The 17,174-nt window shown below is 36.7% G+C and overlaps 1 protein-coding gene across 6 annotated transcripts in view; it reads left to right on the top strand.

Annotated features, from left to right (window-relative positions):
- Positions 1 to 15,693, top strand: part of N4BP2 (NEDD4 binding protein 2) — a 35,943-nt gene extending 20,250 nt beyond the window's left edge. For 4 of the 6 annotated variants that reach the window (XM_077177596.1, XM_077177599.1, XM_054633164.2 and 1 more), the window contains 9 exons: positions 1,262 to 1,347; positions 2,052 to 2,094; positions 3,076 to 3,311; positions 4,719 to 4,837; positions 6,144 to 6,282; positions 6,386 to 6,571; positions 8,750 to 8,918; positions 10,722 to 10,845; positions 11,616 to 15,693. In XM_077177596.1, the coding sequence (XP_077033711.1) occupies positions 1,262 to 1,347; positions 2,052 to 2,094; positions 3,076 to 3,311; positions 4,719 to 4,837; positions 6,144 to 6,282; positions 6,386 to 6,571; positions 8,750 to 8,918; positions 10,722 to 10,845; positions 11,616 to 11,661 (1,148 nt within the window). In that variant the 3' untranslated portion in view covers positions 11,662 to 15,693. Of the gene's footprint in view, positions 1 to 1,261; positions 1,348 to 2,051; positions 2,095 to 3,075; positions 3,312 to 4,718; positions 4,838 to 5,019; positions 6,106 to 6,143; positions 6,283 to 6,385; positions 6,572 to 8,749; positions 8,919 to 10,721; positions 10,846 to 11,615 lie in introns of those variants that run through there. The other 2 variants (XM_077177600.1, XM_077177601.1) reach the window with 2 other exon arrangements.
- Positions 15,694 to 17,174: the final 1,481 nt, after the last annotated feature.

Raw genomic sequence — 17,174 nt, 5'->3', positions numbered from 1 at the left:
GATACTGCCCGTTGATGTTAATGCAGAAATGAAACTGAACTAAGCATGGCATAAAATATAAGTGCAGTAGTGCTACCTTCTGCCTTTGTCTTTTTGTACATGCACATACTTCAAAGTAAAAATATATTTGCTTATTTGCATTCTGAGCAACAGGCCTTTGAGCTTATATTCAAACTCTGAAGAGATATTTAGATGATAAGGAATATGCAAATTGTGGCTGATTAGGAAAGAAGAAAGGGAAAAAAAAAACTTTAGGCATCACATAAGTTGGGGAACAAGAAGATGGATGGTTAAGGGAGATGAAGTTGGCTGTGTCCTTGAAAAGATGACAACAGATCCTTCTGCTGGCAGATTATGGTTAAGGAAGTCATAAGCAGCTTGAACATGCATCTCAGAAGTTAAAGAGTGATAGAAAAAGGAAAAAAGAAAATAGGAGGATTATAAGTTTGATGTTTTTCTCTCTTTTTTCCCCACACTTTATCCTTTTTTTTCTCATTTCCATCTTTCATCTTGAAGATTGCTTTATGTGAAACCCTGGATACCTGATTTATTGGTGGGTTTGATTACTGGCCTCTTTGCCTTATGTGCCTACCTCCTTAAAAAAAAAAAGTTTGTTTTTTATAGCAGAAAAGTGTTTTATTGTGTCTGAAGTATGCCCAAAATTTTTATTTGGCACATACATGCTTCTTGTTTTTTTTATTTTTGAAAGGGTGAAAAATACCCTTTTTAGGAAAAAGAGCTTTTGTTATGATACCATGATAATTTCTGCTGTTTCCTGTAGAGTTTGGGGGGTTGCTTGGAGTTTGTCTCTCTGAGTTTGTGTGTTGGAAAGGAGGGATGTGACTGCTGTTGGGCTGTGGTGGGTATGTTGTACAGAAAACCAGTTGCCATGTGGATTGCAATGGAACAGGGGGAATTGCAGTTTTGTGGATGAAACTGTTTTCAATTAACAATGGCTTCGTAAAAGAAGGGTCTGCTAGAAAAATTGAAAAGAGAAGGAAAAATACCGTTGTCCAGGTAGCCATATTTCAACAATATACAGTTAATGTTAACTTGTTTCTTTCCTAGCCTTTCAGAGTTTTTTAACACCTGAAAACAATTTCTGTGGAATGTGCTTTTTTGTTTAGAATTTTTTTTAGTCATGACCAGTTTATGTAGAATATCCAAGTTAAAATTAATAAGTCTAGGATACTGTACTTCAATTGCTTACATAAGTTTTTATAGAATGCTTTTAATGAATATATTCTCTTTGTTTCTCAAGGATCACTAACTGTTGAGGATTGTGTGGTTCATATTGATCTGAATTTGGCAAAAGTGATTCATGAAAAATGGAAAGAATCTATTCTGGTCAGTAGATTTCTTGTTTATGATACATTGTGGCATGCCTGTATTTTGTCAGACCATTTGTCTGCATATGTCTTGGTCTAAAGGTGTTATCTTTGCAAGAACGATGATAAAATGTAATAGTAGTTTGTAAAATGTGTGGAGTGTATCAGTATGTCATAATCATTGGAGCTGTTGAAAGATGTTTTAAGGGAGGTCATGAGTGCCTCATCATGAAAAGAAGATTCTTAAAAAAGAAGGATCACAGTGCACAATTTCACTACAAGATTGATGAAGAATTCCACTGGCCAAAAATCCTTATTGGTTTTTTGACCTGTAAAAACAATTCTTTGATTAATTATTCTCTGTACAAAACATCTCCACATGCAACAACTGAGATGAGTTCTCTAACTTATGTTCCTTTACAGCTCTGTGAAACTTGGAATGCCTTTTGGCTAAATTTTTGCTTGATTTATCTAATTAAGGCTATAAAATCTTAGCAGTGGGGCATGTTTCTCTGGTTTGATGTGTTTTTAGAAAGATAATTTCAGCTTACAAATTTCACTTCAGAATTACTTTTCCTAAATATATTTTTTTAAAATACTGAATCTTTGAGAAATATTGCGAGACCTTATTTTGAAACTGCTTTAATTAGAAGCTAACGCTTGCAAAGTTTTCCTGCAAAATTCATAACTTCAAACATTCATGATTTTACTATTTTTCTTTAGAAGCGTCAGAGGAGAGATGAATCATGTAAGTCGTCTGCAGAAGGTATGTCACGTATTTCTTTTAATTGTAAAAATACTTAATGTTCATTATAAAAGCATTTAATTATTTGAAACTTAAGGTTGCAAATACTCCATCCATTGAAAAATGATGACTTTATTTATTAGACTAAATCTTATTGCCTTTGGATCCATTTACCAATCTCTTGTGATGTGTGGGGGAGGGGAGAGGAGTTAATTATAAGCAGAATCACTAGTTCCAGATAAAGCCTATAATTTTGTGTCATTCAGAAAACTTGGAGAAGCTCTGGTTGAATCAGACAGTTGTTTGGTAGGAATTCTCTGTGGCAAGAAAAGGAACAGCCTGAGAATTACTAGCAGAGTAAGATTTCTGCAGGGAAGGAAGGGAGGTCAGGAATACATCAGTGACACCTTGTTCATCAGAGGTGATTTTAGCAGGAAGATGGATGCCTTGTTTAAAAAGTGTTAACATCTCTTGCAGTCCAGTTTTCATTCATCTCCCAGAAGAAATGTCCCTCTATGGCAGAACCCCACTGCAGACTTGGACTGCAGTGTGGGTGCAAACTAGTGACCATACAATGCTGTTGCCATTAACTTGTAGAAGTGGAAAATGAGATTGTTAAGCATCTGTCCTTAAGTTCTAGAAGAAAGGCAGGTAAACATAGGAGTCAGTGATTCATTTATAAAAGCAAACAAGCCCCCACTTAATGTATGTGCAAGGTGATTTGCAGCTGTAAGATATGTCTTAGCACTTGAAAATTTGGTGAGGAAGTCTGATGGTTTTCTTTTGTTTCATGAAATAGATAAAGATGATCAGTCTTTGGGAAATGGAAGTGGTGAAGGTGAAAGCAACGTGTTGGTTTTTGTTTTAGCATTAATAATCTTGTTTTAACAAAGCTCAAACTGTATAGGTTGAAAAACTTGTCTTAATTATTTTGGCATTGCATGTATATATAACCTAATGTGTTTTGTCACCCTACTTTTATTGCTTCTGAATGTCCTACAGTGTTTCAGCAGATAGATACAGATGACTCAGAAGTGCTGTTATCTCAGAATGCAGACAGCAAAATACAGAAGAAGAAATCGAGCTTGGCTGCAGACACATCTAATGATATACAGACAAAAACTCCAGCAACATCAGATGTTTTTCCATTTATGGATCACTGGAATGCTCAGATTCAGAAAGTTTCTCTCAGACAAATAATTTCTGAAGAAATAGCAATGCAGGAGAGAGAGGACCTGGTATGGATAGCACCATTTTTTAATGTGGTTTAGATTAATTACTTACAGTGAAATAGAGTATGTCTTATTTGGTGACTCATCCCTGTGCTGCTGATTACACCTTGAATTTATGAGACAAATGCATGCCAATTAGTATTGTTGATAACTGTGATACAGGAGTTTGCTTGAGATAGATGGTTCTGTTTGAAAAATACAGTCTCATTTAGAATATAATATTTTGGTTGTTTCACAAACAGATCATGCTACATATCCAGGCTAGCATTTGTGTTTGGTTGAATTGTTTTTTGGTTGCTCAGCTAAAACCAAAGATCATTGTGATCTTCCATGCTTTTCATTGTGACAGCAATATCAAAAAAAAGTTCTTAGTTGGCTCCATGCCTTGTTTAGAAGTGTACTCAATTGGCTGTAATGTTGGGGGTTTTTTGTTAGTTAGGAGAACCCACAATAATCATCCTAACAGACATGAGACATTAAAATAAGTAATTGAGGTTAATCTCCAACAAGTTTCTGTACCCACTTCTAAAGTAACTCTTCAATAGATTTTTACTAGCTCTTTGTTTTCCTCACAGAATTCCTGTACCCTGCCTGTTTGGCTTGTGCCTGATACTGCCCTCTACTGCCCCACTGATGTTCAGAACAGGTGTTCTTATTTGTAATGGTCTCTGATAAGCAGCTGTCCTAAAGTAGAGGAGCTCTGAACTGGTGTAGGAAGTTGTATGAATTAGCCTGTACTTGGAAAATGGCTTGTGGATTCTTTCTTTGAACTGCATGTATGTGCCCTCCTGATAACAACAAATGTCACGTTCACAGCTTTACTTTCAGTTTGAATTCATGGAGCTTGGCTTTATTTTGATCACTTTTTTTCTTTTTTTGAAAAAATATGAATATTGGAACGATCAGTCCAATCGATTCTAGGTTATAATTAGATGACAAGTAGGAATATTTATTATAGACACAGCTTCAGATACATCAAACCAAAATTGTTTATGCTGCTTAACAATAAGGTATTGTTTCAATCCCAGGCCCTCAGTATAGAGAAAAGAGGTGGACTTTGCACAAGCTTAGCACTGGACTTAATGGACTGGCAGGGAATAAATTCCAAAACCTAAATCCCTCCTAAAAATCCTCATTTTACTTCGTCCAAATTATGGGGGACCTCCAGCTGCATTACTTCAAAAGACTGCAGAGTAGTGCAGTGGTGTATGATACAACTCACCTGTCCTTACTTTATGCTGATCAGTGTGGCAGGCTGGTATGGCACACATTGTCATTGCTGTGGGTGCATACCAACTGAGTAGATGCTTTTTAAATTGTAACAAATAATGGCAAAGTTGGATTGGCTCCACCTTTACTGTACTTTTTTTCTAATGAAGAACTTTTAATATATTTCTTTTGTCTTCTGGGTAGAATCGTGTTCCTTCTACAGCCAGAAAAGACTGTGCTGCTAAACTAAAGGAGAAGCAACTTTTTGAGATGTTTCCAACTATTAATCAAAATTTCTTAATGGATGTCTTCAGGGACAACAAGTAAGAAATCCTATTACTTCTTTGTAAAAATGGTACTCAGTTACAGTCATAAATATTGAGAGTTAAGATGCTACTAAAGAATGGCTTTTTGCAAAGTAGTGCTTTTTGTTACTCTAAATAAAAGCTAGTTGGTTTAAAGGCAAAAAGGGTATAAAACTCAGTTTAGACACATTTCTTTTTAGGGCAGAATAGACAGTTTCTTTCACTGGGAGAAGAATGTCTCTTGCTGTTGACCACTGCTTTACTGTCAGTGGAACTGCATATTTTCTTGAGAGTTTGGGTTTAAATCTAGTGGGAGAAATGAGTGGGTGTGATAATAGTAGGATTGCAGGACATGGCATCTGCCCAAGAGGAAAACACAGCCATCACCTGGTGTTACCTGTGAGTACTTTCCTGGTTACTGCAGCTGCTCTGAGGGAATGAACCATCTCTCTATGCCTTCCTGCTGACATTCTCTTTCTCTCTTCTGCATTATGTTTCTGGGATATATGTCTACGTTCTTAAATCCAAGTTTCTGTGAAGGGAACTTTTTTTTTCAAGAGAAACATCTTTTTTCATCCTTGGCCATTTGAATGTCTGTCTGTACATATGGGTTTGCATACCTACTTGTCAGTCATGCTGCTTGTCCAGGTTGTTATAAAAATCTTTCCTGTTTAAAATATATCCTTCATCCATTTTTATAATTCAAACATTTCACCATCTCATTTTTCACATTCAAAATTGTCCTCATAGTGTTGTCTTTCCCAAAATCTGTCTTTACTTTTGATCAGTCTGTTCTTGTTAGCTTACTAAAGAGCAAGAATAAAGAAGAAAAATGGCTTATTAGAAAGTGTTGGCAGCTGATGTCTTACTTAATTAAATTTGATAACAAAGTCTGACTAAAAATACAAGGATTTTCCCTCATTAGGGTTTCAGAAAACTGAGCTAGTTTTAAATTAGTTTGAACTATCTAACCCTGACCAGAGAAGATTTAGGATTAACTATCTTACTCAGCCCAAAGAGCATTAATATCTCTTTGATTAGGGTAGGATGCAATTTATTTCAGTTATGTAATTTTCCTTTTAATGTTCAAGTGCCCCTCAGTTATGTTTCAGTCAACCAAGACTGCATGTGTGTTGATGCCAGTAATGCCCTACAAGGAGTTTGCAAGCCTTTCTTTAATAAGCTGGAATATTCCATTCCAGTGTTTATTTTCATTGTAATCTAGTTCTGTAACAATATCAATGTTTGTTATAATGAATTTAGATAACTATAGCAGCTATTAATAGATACTTGGAAAGTCACGGACTTTATTTATCCTTTACAGCTACTCTTTAGAACAAACTGAACAGTTTCTGAACTGTGTTCTGGAGGCAGATCCTGTACAAACAGTTATAGCTCAAGAAACTGCTCAGCAAAATGAAATTGTTTCTTCCTACAGTGCTGCAAAGAACCGTGAGAAGAAGGTATTTATATTTTTTTTAACCATAGTTATAAACATAGCCAAAATGATGCTAATGAAAACACCCTACAATACACCTGTAACTTCAACAATATGAATTCCTACAGGCAAAAAAAAGTAAGGAAGAGGATGATCCTTTATGTGAAATGTTTCAAGACTTTGAGTATCCACAATATGATGATTTAAGAGCAGAAGCTTTTTGTCACCAGCAAAAGAGACAGGAATGTTTGAAAAAGGCTGGAGAGGCCTATCGCATGGGTATGAAGCCTGTGGCGGCATTTTATGCACATCAGGTAAACAAAAATATTGTGCTTTTTGTCTGAACTTAGGGAGGTATTTAAACCCTGAATTGGAAGTGATAAGGAAAACATCATGCCTGCTAGAGTTGATGAATTTGGTCACTGTTCCCTGTGTATTATATTGACAATCACAAGTAAATTTGCTTCCACTAGTAATGATACTGGCACAGGAAGCTAATGTAACCAAATCTAGTGTGAGACCTCATGAAAGGTGATATCTAGTGCTTAGTCACACATGCTCCTTTGTCTTAGATCTCTTTCACATCCCATCATGTCCTTGTAAACACCAAGATTTGTGTCCAGGTGATCTGGCTAGGTTCACTGGAGTGTGACATGGACTGCAACAAACCTAATTTTTTTGAATCCTCTGTATATGTTGGTGCTGAACTGCTCTTAGACACATCTTCTGTACTTTATAGGAGTCAGACAGGTGTTAAGATGTCATCTTTTGCCACAGAATCTTGTTTGCTTCATCCTCCATAAATCTTGGGCAAGATTGCTGCCTGCTGTCTTCGCTTCTTCATTCTGACTGTCTTTATGGCTACAGTCTGTCTTGGGTTGGGATAAATGAGGTGTGTATGTCATGCTTTTCATGATACATCTGGTTATGGACTGTAGATGTGCTGCTGATCAGTCTTGCATGCTCTGGCCTTGGAGCACAAGCTCTTTGGTCTTGATTCAGGCACATTTCTTAGTATGTACCAGTCTGAGTACTGCTGATCAGTGCTGTTGATCCTACTCTTGCTTTTAAGTCTCATCTCTTCTTGTAATCAAAGTTCCTCTACATTGGCTTAGTTCCTTCACAGGCACTAAGCATGTCCCTTGACATCATGCTTAAAAAATGTGTTACAAGTATCTTCAAAGGCTGTAGTTTTCCCCTGATCTAATTGTATATAAAAATTCAATAAGAATTCACAGTATAGAAGCATTTAATTCTAAACTTTGAATTGTATTATGACAGAACAAAAATGTAAATAATAAATCACTTGAATTTGCTTATTCAAAAACCTTTCATGCAAGTGGTGTAACTCTAAGTGTTTAGATTGTTACTGTGCATATAGGAAGTACAGATTATCAATTTTTATAATGAACTTTTTATGGTTTTTATGTGTTTTATCCTATTTCATATATTCTTGAAGTTTTGAGACAAAGATGTGCAGGATTTTAAATAGAAATGTAATTTCAAGTCTTAGTTTGGTTCTTATCCATAAGAACAAATACAATCTATTGTAAATCTATTGAAATTTATTTATTATGTACTTTCCTTTAGGTAATAAAAAGGCAAACTAATCCACCTTTATTAATAAAAAATACTTTATTCTTGGTGGCCTTTGTCTTGGGAATCCTTTGCCAAGTGGGTTACAGAGCTGCTGTCTTGGGTCTGACACTAACACACTTCGGGTGATCCATTTTAAGAAAGTGTAAGACAGGTTTTCACTTTTGTTCTCTTGAGCCTTTGTCAGTCCAATACCTGGAGTTCCTTCCATTCCTTTTAAGACTGTGCCTGCAGATCTTCAAGGACATAATTTGATGCTTTGATCTCTCAGATACTACCATTGCAAGGTTCATGGGAAGGTGTTGGTACTTGTTCACTCTGTAGTAAGGTGACTGACTGTACTGCTCCTTGCCCTCATTCCAGAAGAGACTTACTGACCTTGTCAGTCATAAAATATGTCAAAAAGTATTGGGAGAGATGATAGATTTTTTTTTTAATTATTTTTTTTTACCCTTGGCTTGTCTGAAATTTTGGGAATGCATTCGGAAGAATTAACCTCAAATACAACTCTGACACTGTTTCATCATAATTTCAGCAAAATACTCGCAGGAAATAAAAAATCTATTGTTAGGAAAATAAATTTGCAAGTCATTATGGAATGTAATTTGTTAGCTTATGTACAGACCTTATGATTTTGTGCCTTTTCTGCCTTTATTTCCTCCTTTTATAATGTCTTCTTTGTGCCAGCTTTGAGTAGTTTCTCACAGATTTAATGAAATCTTCTTGTGAGTAGGTCTCACTGAACATCTTGCAGAAGTTCTGCTAGAATTATAAATTTTACTAGTTCAAACTTGAACTAAAAGCACCCTGCCAGTGCTGTCATTTTGAAACCACTGAGCAGTGTGGAGCTAAAATTATTTCTTGGTGTGTAATAGTCACTGTGCTTGTGAATAAAGGGTCGCCTTCATGAGCAGAAGATGAAAGAAGCTAACCATGCTGCTGCTGTGCAAATCTTTGAGAGAGTAAATACTTCCTTGCTGCCTATGAATGTGTTGGATTTGCATGGTCTCCATGTGGATGAAGCTGTGAATCAATTGTCCAGAGTACTCCAGGAAAAAAGTGAAGGTAGGGTTTAGGTAATAATTCTTACCCCTAAAAATGATTCTCATGATGAGAAGAAATCATGATACATGGCAATATTAAAGGGAATGAATGTGCTTTAATAACATGTATGTTAAAAACAACTAGGCTTTGTGTTGTCTTGTTTTCAAAGTACCCCAGTGGAATTGTTTTTTTTAACATGACAATGATTTTTGTTGCTTTCTGTCTCACCCCCCTCCCCCTGCTTCTTTGTAAATCTTCTTCCTTGTGTTTTATCCCTTTTTATTACTATTATTGAATACTTGGTCTGTCCTTCATGACATTTTTTACTGAGATGATGATGCAACCATATGTGTCCCCATTGCATTGCTTTGTCACAAGTATGTTGCTTTTATAATCTTAAAAGAAAAATTACTGTGTTGGAGTTGTAACAACAGTGATGATACTGTCTTCAACTTCTACATGAAAGTGTGAGATTTGAGCTACCTTTCAGACACTTCTGTATCAGTTTGGTGGCAGCATCACTTGAGATCAGAATGCTGCTGCTTCCAGAAATGTCATTTTATGCAGTTTTGCTTGAGAGCTCATTTTTTCTCATAGTGGAGAGTTCAAGTACTTCATGAGTGTCCATGCTGTAAAAAGATCCATTTTCTGCATTACCAGTTTACCCTCTAAATTTAAGCACACTGGGAATGCTTCTGTAACAAATATTTCTTACACAAGGTACTGCCACAAAAATCAGATTTTTTGAAGCAGGTACTCCACAGAGTATAAATAAAAGTGTTCAGTGGGGCTTTAGATAACCCTTGTCTTTCAATATGCACCAGAGATAATTAAATTCCATTATCTGGTGCAATTCCTGCAATGACATTTGTGCAATTTAAACTGTAACCTAATGCTTTTTAGAACTAAATTTCCAGAACTGTACTTAAATCAGCAATGCTGAAATCGATAGTAGGGGCTCTCTGTTCAGTCTATTTAGCTAAATCTGAAAAAAGAAAAAAGAATTTCACTGTATGTACATGGGAAAAGGATCAATACTGGGAACTTTCTTTTGCTGCCAGAGTTAACAGTAAATAAATATAAAACCTAAATAAAGTTACTGTGTGGGGGAGAGTAGTTGAAAAAACACATCATGTGAACTGATAATTCCAAACTGGCAAATGTAGTTGTGAGAATCCAGTTTAATTTTTTTTCCTCTTTTTCAAACTCTTCATCAATTTAGGTTGCTGTTATTTCTGGGAAGAGAGCAATTTCTTTTGTTATCATGGCTAAGTGCCCTAATAAAACTCATGGAATGTGTTGATCTGTTGAATTTCATGCTCCAACGTAACAGAAGATAGTCCAAATAATGTGGCATAAGTCAAAAGCTGGATTTATATTTTCTTTCTTCTTAATTTCTTTATTCAATAAAATGTTATTTCTTTATTCACATTAATTTAAGATAAAACACAAAACAATACAGAAGCACCACTTAAAAATTCAGTGAATGACACCCACCTCTTTTAATTTTGTGATTTAAATTTATATCACAGAATGTAAATTCTAGTTGAATATTAGATGACAGAAACAGTAAAGCTTCTATGAAATTGGAGGGTTTTTGTGATGATTACAATATGCATTTTGCAAGCAATCTAGATTTCAAAAGTTTGACTTTTTCAAAATGGGGGAAAATTGCTATTTGTATCTAAAACATGCATATCATCATGGGAAAACAAAGCTCCAAATGAGTAGTGAGAGTTTTCAGAGGAATGCATGGAAGGCTTACACTGCATGCCAAGTCTCTGCTGAGGAGAACTTTAACTGTTGCAATTCCTGCTGTTGCAGAGTACCAGCAGAGTGGTGGTAAACCATATCTCAGTGTTATCACGGGAAGAGGAAGCCATAGTCAGGGAGGAGTTGCTCGCATCAGACCAGCAGCTATCCGATACCTCACAAGCCACAACTTCAGGTGAGTTTAGATTTTTGTTACTGATAAATCTTTTTTCTTGAACCACATTTAAATAACTGAAAATTGAAGTTTAGTTTTAGAATGCTGTTAAACTACTGCACAAATTAGGGCAGGTCTGCTGTTTCAGATTAAATTAACTCAGTTGATTCACAAATCTGATTCAGTTGTGTAGTACCTGTTAAATGTTAATTCCTTTCCTCTGAGATAGTTTAATTCCATATTTCCATTCAAGATTGCTAGTTTTACTGTGAAAAGTTGTTAATCCTGCTTTTTATTTGTTGCAATACTTGCATTTGTGTTCAGTTTATGAGGGATAGCAATTTAGTAAGTCTGGGCTGGCACCAATGTGTTGGCTGATTTTTTTATATAGAGCAGTGTAGGAAGGTGAGATTCAAAACCAGCAATGACTTCCCATTTCTTTCTTGGCTTCTACGAAATAGAAGGATGAAAATCCGTTTCAAAAGAAGAGGGAATGAAAGGGGAACAGGAATAGAGGAACAGAATTAATATAACCCGCAATATTGGGCAGCTTTTTCTTTGCTCGGATCTTCACCTTGTTTCTGCTTTTTCCAGGTCTTCATATCTCCAGACACTGAAATATCCTTCTTCAGTGTCACATCTGCTGATCACATAATGCTGATTTCCTGACTCTCTCATGCACATATACTTGACTGAGGGCCTTAGCACTTTCCATATGTTTGATGAGAATTGAAGGTGATGGCATCGCATATAGTTTACATGTTGAAGCTTCTTTTTTTCTTGTTTCATAGGTTCACAGAAATAAAACCAGGCTGCCTGAAAGTCATGCTGAATTGAGGAGTTGTGGAAAGAGGAATATAGAAACTGAGGTGTCAGATGACCGCCGGGTAACAGAAAAAAACCCCATGTTTTGAACAACTGCACTGCTATTTTTCAGTCTGTTTTAAAGGATGATATTTTATTAAACTGGTCTCAATTTACAGTACGTGGATTTGTCAGTATGTTTCCAATAATTTTTTTCTGTGGAATAGAACTTTTTTTGAACCTGCAAAAGGAAGATACTTAAAAGGATTTGAAGTCTCAGAAATGCAGATTAAGAATTTTGCTGAGAAATATATGATGTTTTTAACAGAAGTTAAGGTACAATTTTTAATATAATTATCTTCTTAGCATACCTAATCTGCCTTTTGACCCTTGCACGTCTTGATTGCTGTGGCTTCTGTACTTCAAAATATATTATCTTATACAAAGTTATTTTGTAATTCAGAACTTTGTGCTAAACCCTTCAGAATAGCAAATCCAGTTACATCTGAGTGCTGAGTATTTCCAGGTTTCTTTAAAAATCTTGCATCTTTTTAGTGGTTATGTTGAGTTCTATTATCCTTACTTCACTCAAAACTTCTCCAAATACTGAAGGAGGTTGCATATAAGGCCTGTGCATTAAGGCCAGCTGTGTGTTTGGTAATTTGGCAGATTTAGTGTGATCTCTTAAAGGAAAACCACAATGCTGTTATTCAGTCTCTTTTGGAGATCCACCTACTGGATTAAAATGGTTTCTTTCTTTGTGGCTTTTTAAATTCAGCAAATGCAGTACTGTTTTATTTTACAAGTGTCTAATAATGTCGTCTTCATTCTCTGTGTATTGTTTTGTGATTTCCTTTTAGAAAACATGATAATGAGACATTTAAAATGTATTTTTAACATCAAAGTGAATACTAATATTGCAGAAGTAATTGCCTAACTGGAAAATCTGGGAGTACAAAAGTTACTCTGATTTTGATGGCGTTGCATCTAGAAATATCTGTGTAAAAACCAAAACAACATAAAAAGACCCCAAGCAAAACCCTTCAAAAATGAAATATAAACGTCTCTACTTATGCAAGTGTTTCCAGTAAACAATCAGAACACTTTTTTCATAGAAATATTTTGTAGAATACATCGCTGTTTTTATTTATATCTGTGCCTCCTGAAGGGCATATGAATTTTTGTTGTACGTCTTTTTCAGAACAGGTGTGAGTTGTGTATTAGGAATAATATTAATAGACTAAGGATTAATGTGAGGAATTTTTAAATTTTTAACCACTTTGCAGTAAATTTTATCGAGGAACTTCATGCACATAGAGTTTGTATACGAATCCATATGTGTGTGCAAGTTCTGCAATTTGCATACATGAGTACTAATAAACAAAGAACTTCTGTGAGAAAAGCTGTCCACAGAAATAGGTTTCACTTGAAAATGTGTCTGTGTAAGTTGCTGACAGGCTGAAAGACATGATGTTTCCTGAATATATCTGTATTTACTCTAATACATACACAGTGACTATGATGCATGGTAGACTTAAAAATGAGTTTGTCGTGCTTCAACAGATACAGTTATCTTTTCCTGGTGATTTCAAGTGGAAGAATAGCTTGAGTAATACTTAATCAAAGGGACTCTTTCTATAATAATAGACTGCCATAATAAGTTTTATATTTTTTGTGGGTACTTAGTTCATCTGAATTATGTCCTTTCTCTGTTTCCTTCTCTCTGCCCTGCTCTGGGAATCAGTGAGTGAAGTACAAAAGATCTGTGGTCCCTGTACAGCACTAACAAAGCTTTTTCTGCCACTGCATGACGTCCTGTGTGAAGTCCACACTCCATCCTCTGTGATAGTGCCTAAATGGACTGAGATGCTGTTTAGGCACTTGGCCTCAAGACAGCAGTTCAGACTATCAGCTGTACAGAGTTGCAAATGCTAGAATTATCTCAGCAGAATCTTTGTTTTGGACCAAGGGACTTCCTTCTGTTCCTGAACAGGTTTTCCTTAGTGCTGCTGTTTATACCAAATGGAGTTGCAGCTCTCTGGGCCAGCTCTTTGCAGTACAGTCCCTGTTGGTTAGCCTGGGTGGCTGCTGTGTGTTGAGCTGCTTGGGTGCCCAAGCCCTACAGAGATGTGCCTGTAAACAAGGAAGTGCCAACACTTCTGGTTGTTTTGGGAGGCAGCCTGATTCACTCAGCATATTCACACCATTCCTGACATGGACAAAGACAGCTTAGATTTTAGTTCAAAAGACAAGCAGAAAAAGTTGTCGTCTTGCCCATCTGTTCATCATAATCTAGTTGACAACTTTACCCTGGAGATGAGAAACACAGCTTTTTGCCTTCTTCTGGCTTATAGTGGATGATAATGATTGCACTTGACTCTCACTTCCCCAGAACATACTCTGACCAACATGCTCAGGAATATTTTTGAAGTTGCTACTTCCTGAGCCTCTTTCAAAATTACCACTGCACGCAAGAAGTGCGAGCTTAAGGGGACAAAAGAGATTAAAGAATTAAAAGTGCATAAACAGTCTCTGGGAGTGGGCTAAGGCTTTCAAGAAAGGTACTGTTCCTGGTGAGCTTCAGTGTCCTTTCAGACTATTTTTTCATCCTTTAGTCCTATTTGGATAAATACATTAAAAATGTTCAGGGTAAAATCAGCTCTACCCAGTGCTAGGAGAATTTTTCTTCAGTCTGTCAAAATCAGCAGAGAAATACAGAGCTCAAGAGCAGTTTTGAGTACTCTTCTCTCTTCCTCTCTTCACTGGCTTTCATTGGGTACAGGTCGAGGTTCACGAACATACTCTGAATGCCCTGCCTGGGGTAGATTGGTCATTCACCTAGCTTGTTTGACCATCAGCTGAACTTTGATGGAGATGATGGCTTAAAATCATAACACTGGCAGAACCAATCTTGCCTCTATCAGCTTCAGCAGCTCAAAATGAGGCATTGCAGTTCTGACTCAGAGAAAATTTAATGATCCTTTGAAGGATCTCAAGCACTTGCTCAAAAGCTGTGCTGAGCTGGATAGAGAATAGGTCTGAAGATCAGTGCACGGAGTAAAAGTAAGTAGAGTTCTATCAGTAAGGATCTCCATGCCTTCAGCTACTTGCCAATATTCCAGAAAAACAACACTGAAGTTCTTGTATTTCTCTGAATGATTTTATAATGTATTCTGGGATGAATTCTTTGAAATATAATTATTTCAAAATGGTATTTCAAAGTAGGTTATATTTTAGAAGTTCCAATGATTCTGATGTCTCTTGCAGTGAGAATCCATGAGAAACCTGAGATATTGTGTAAATTCTGTATCATCTTAAAATTAAAATAGCAGTATTGCCACCAGCACTCTGAAATAATGTACAACTGTTTGTGTAGCACTTTCTATTCTATTCTTCAACAGCATGTGATGGTGATGAATGGTAGCCTTTAATATGTGACTTTCTGTGTCTTCTTTTACAAAACATTTTAATAGTTATCCCAAGTTTTAATTTAGGAAAATTACCATTTTTAATATACAAAATTAATACTTGTGCTAACAATGATGAGTGATCTTAAAGTAAAAAAAAAAGGCCAGAGTATATGAATAAAGCAATGAATAAAGTTGTCTAAAGTAATGTGACTATTGAAAACCATTTCAGTTGATTGTGAAAGTAGTAGGGCAAAAATATTTCAGGATACCTTGACAATACTTAATGACTTTGGCTTTTGCTTTTAATATCATGTGGTACATCCCCCCTCAAAACCTAACCAAAGCCCAACTGTTCATGCTATTTCAGCTAAATAACCTTTGCAGAGAATTAAATGAGTAGATGTGAATACACATGTGAAAACACCTAGTATTGCAGCTACCAATTGTAAAAGCTGTTAGGACCAGTACATTGGAAGATACAAATTTCTATTTTTAAATTAAAACAAAAAATGATTTTTTTATTTGTATAAAGTTGTACTTTTGCTGTTAACTATAATTTTGTTTTTTACTGAAATAGTTTTGTAATTTGCATTTAAAATTTCTAATATGAAATGGAATTTACAGAATATAGTTTAATAAAGGATTTTTGTCACAAGTATAGCCTTCTGTCTTTCCTTGGAAAACTATGCTGCAGCTTGTATCAAATTTTTTCAAATAGTAATCTTGGAGTTCTGCATGAAAGCCACTTGCTTGGCTTCAGGATACCATCTGTAGGGAGATGAAGCAACCATCTGCAGGCATAAAAGGAACAGATTTGTGGCCTGAATTTCAGTGCTGTGAGTGCGAGCTGAATGCTCAAATTACTGAGAACGAGGGTCATGGTTTCAGATTTTTTTTTGACCTGAAGTAGCTGAAGAGATGCTATTGCAGGCTGGCTTACTCATGGGAGAGTGAGAGCAGCAGTGTACACCAAGGGGAGGGGTGGTCTGACCACTGCAGCAGTGGGGCTTTGGGAGAGGGAAGTGTTCTGCAGAGACCTCATTTAGCAGGAGCCCGTAGGTCAAGGGCGGTGAGAGGCCAGATCCCGAGGGAGCCAAGCGCTGTACCGTGGTGGATACAGAGCTAGTAAACCTGGCTCTTCCCGAGCCTGCCCCGTTCTGGTCAGGTGCAGGTATTGTCCTGTGTATTGTCCTGGAAATGTGGAATGACACCAAAGTGCTGACTGGAGTCTAACCTGTTTTATTAGCTCAGTTTGAAGACAACTTGCTGTGACCCCAGATGACTCCTGCAGAATCACTCCTATGGCTTCATTGCCTTGCAGCTTGGTTGACTGCAAAAACAAGTCAGGCTTGTGCATTTCCACAGCAAAGCCCTAACTCATAAGCTGTTCAAGAGAGCAGGGAAAACAGGTTTTGGGGAGACGTGGAAGCTTGACAGATGCTGGTTTTAAATGTGACGTGGCTGATCCTGAGCCACAGTTATTAGACCACAGCATTGGTAAATATCTCATTGGTTGTGTGCTCTTTACTTACAGGACTCCCTGCTCTGGCAGTGTGGCTGAAGGTCCAGCTTGGGCATTAGTCTCTCAAATTGATGATTTAAAGTGGAGGTACTGCTGCTGGACTTGCCTTCTGTCTTGAGGCAGCTTAACTCCTAACCTTGCTTAAACATTTCATCCTGACTCACCAGTTTCTGTTTCAGTTCATGCCCTTTTCTTCCTGTGTGCTGGGATAGTCTTGAGCACCTCTCTGCTTCCAGATCGGAGTTTGTTCTTCCAAAGCAACCCTGTGCACTTCTGAGAGTCTGTCTCCCTATTTAATAAGAGTAATAGGGTATTGTAGTCTGTCCTTACTTAGGAAAATAATTTGAACTTTAGGACTGAAAACTGTACTGTGGTAAAATAAAAATATTGCTAGAGACAAACAGTTTGTCAAATTATTAAAACATAATTAAATGTGTCTGCTGGTGGAACATGTCAGGTAGCCTGACAATAGGTGGTGCCCTTGCCAATGGCATAGAGTGATGGTGGCAGTAGTTCTTACTGTGCCCCTACCAGAGCAGAGTTGTTTCTCTGTATGACAGGTGCTAAAGGATGTTATTACACATCACGTGCTGTTCATTGCTTCCTCAGAGGGA

The sequence above is a fragment of the Agelaius phoeniceus genome, chromosome 4, assembly GCF_051311805.1.
Source record: "Agelaius phoeniceus isolate bAgePho1 chromosome 4, bAgePho1.hap1, whole genome shotgun sequence".
Classification (NCBI taxonomy): Eukaryota; Metazoa; Chordata; class Aves; order Passeriformes; family Icteridae; genus Agelaius; species Agelaius phoeniceus.
This window is presented reverse-complemented; position numbering and strand designations above follow the sequence as displayed.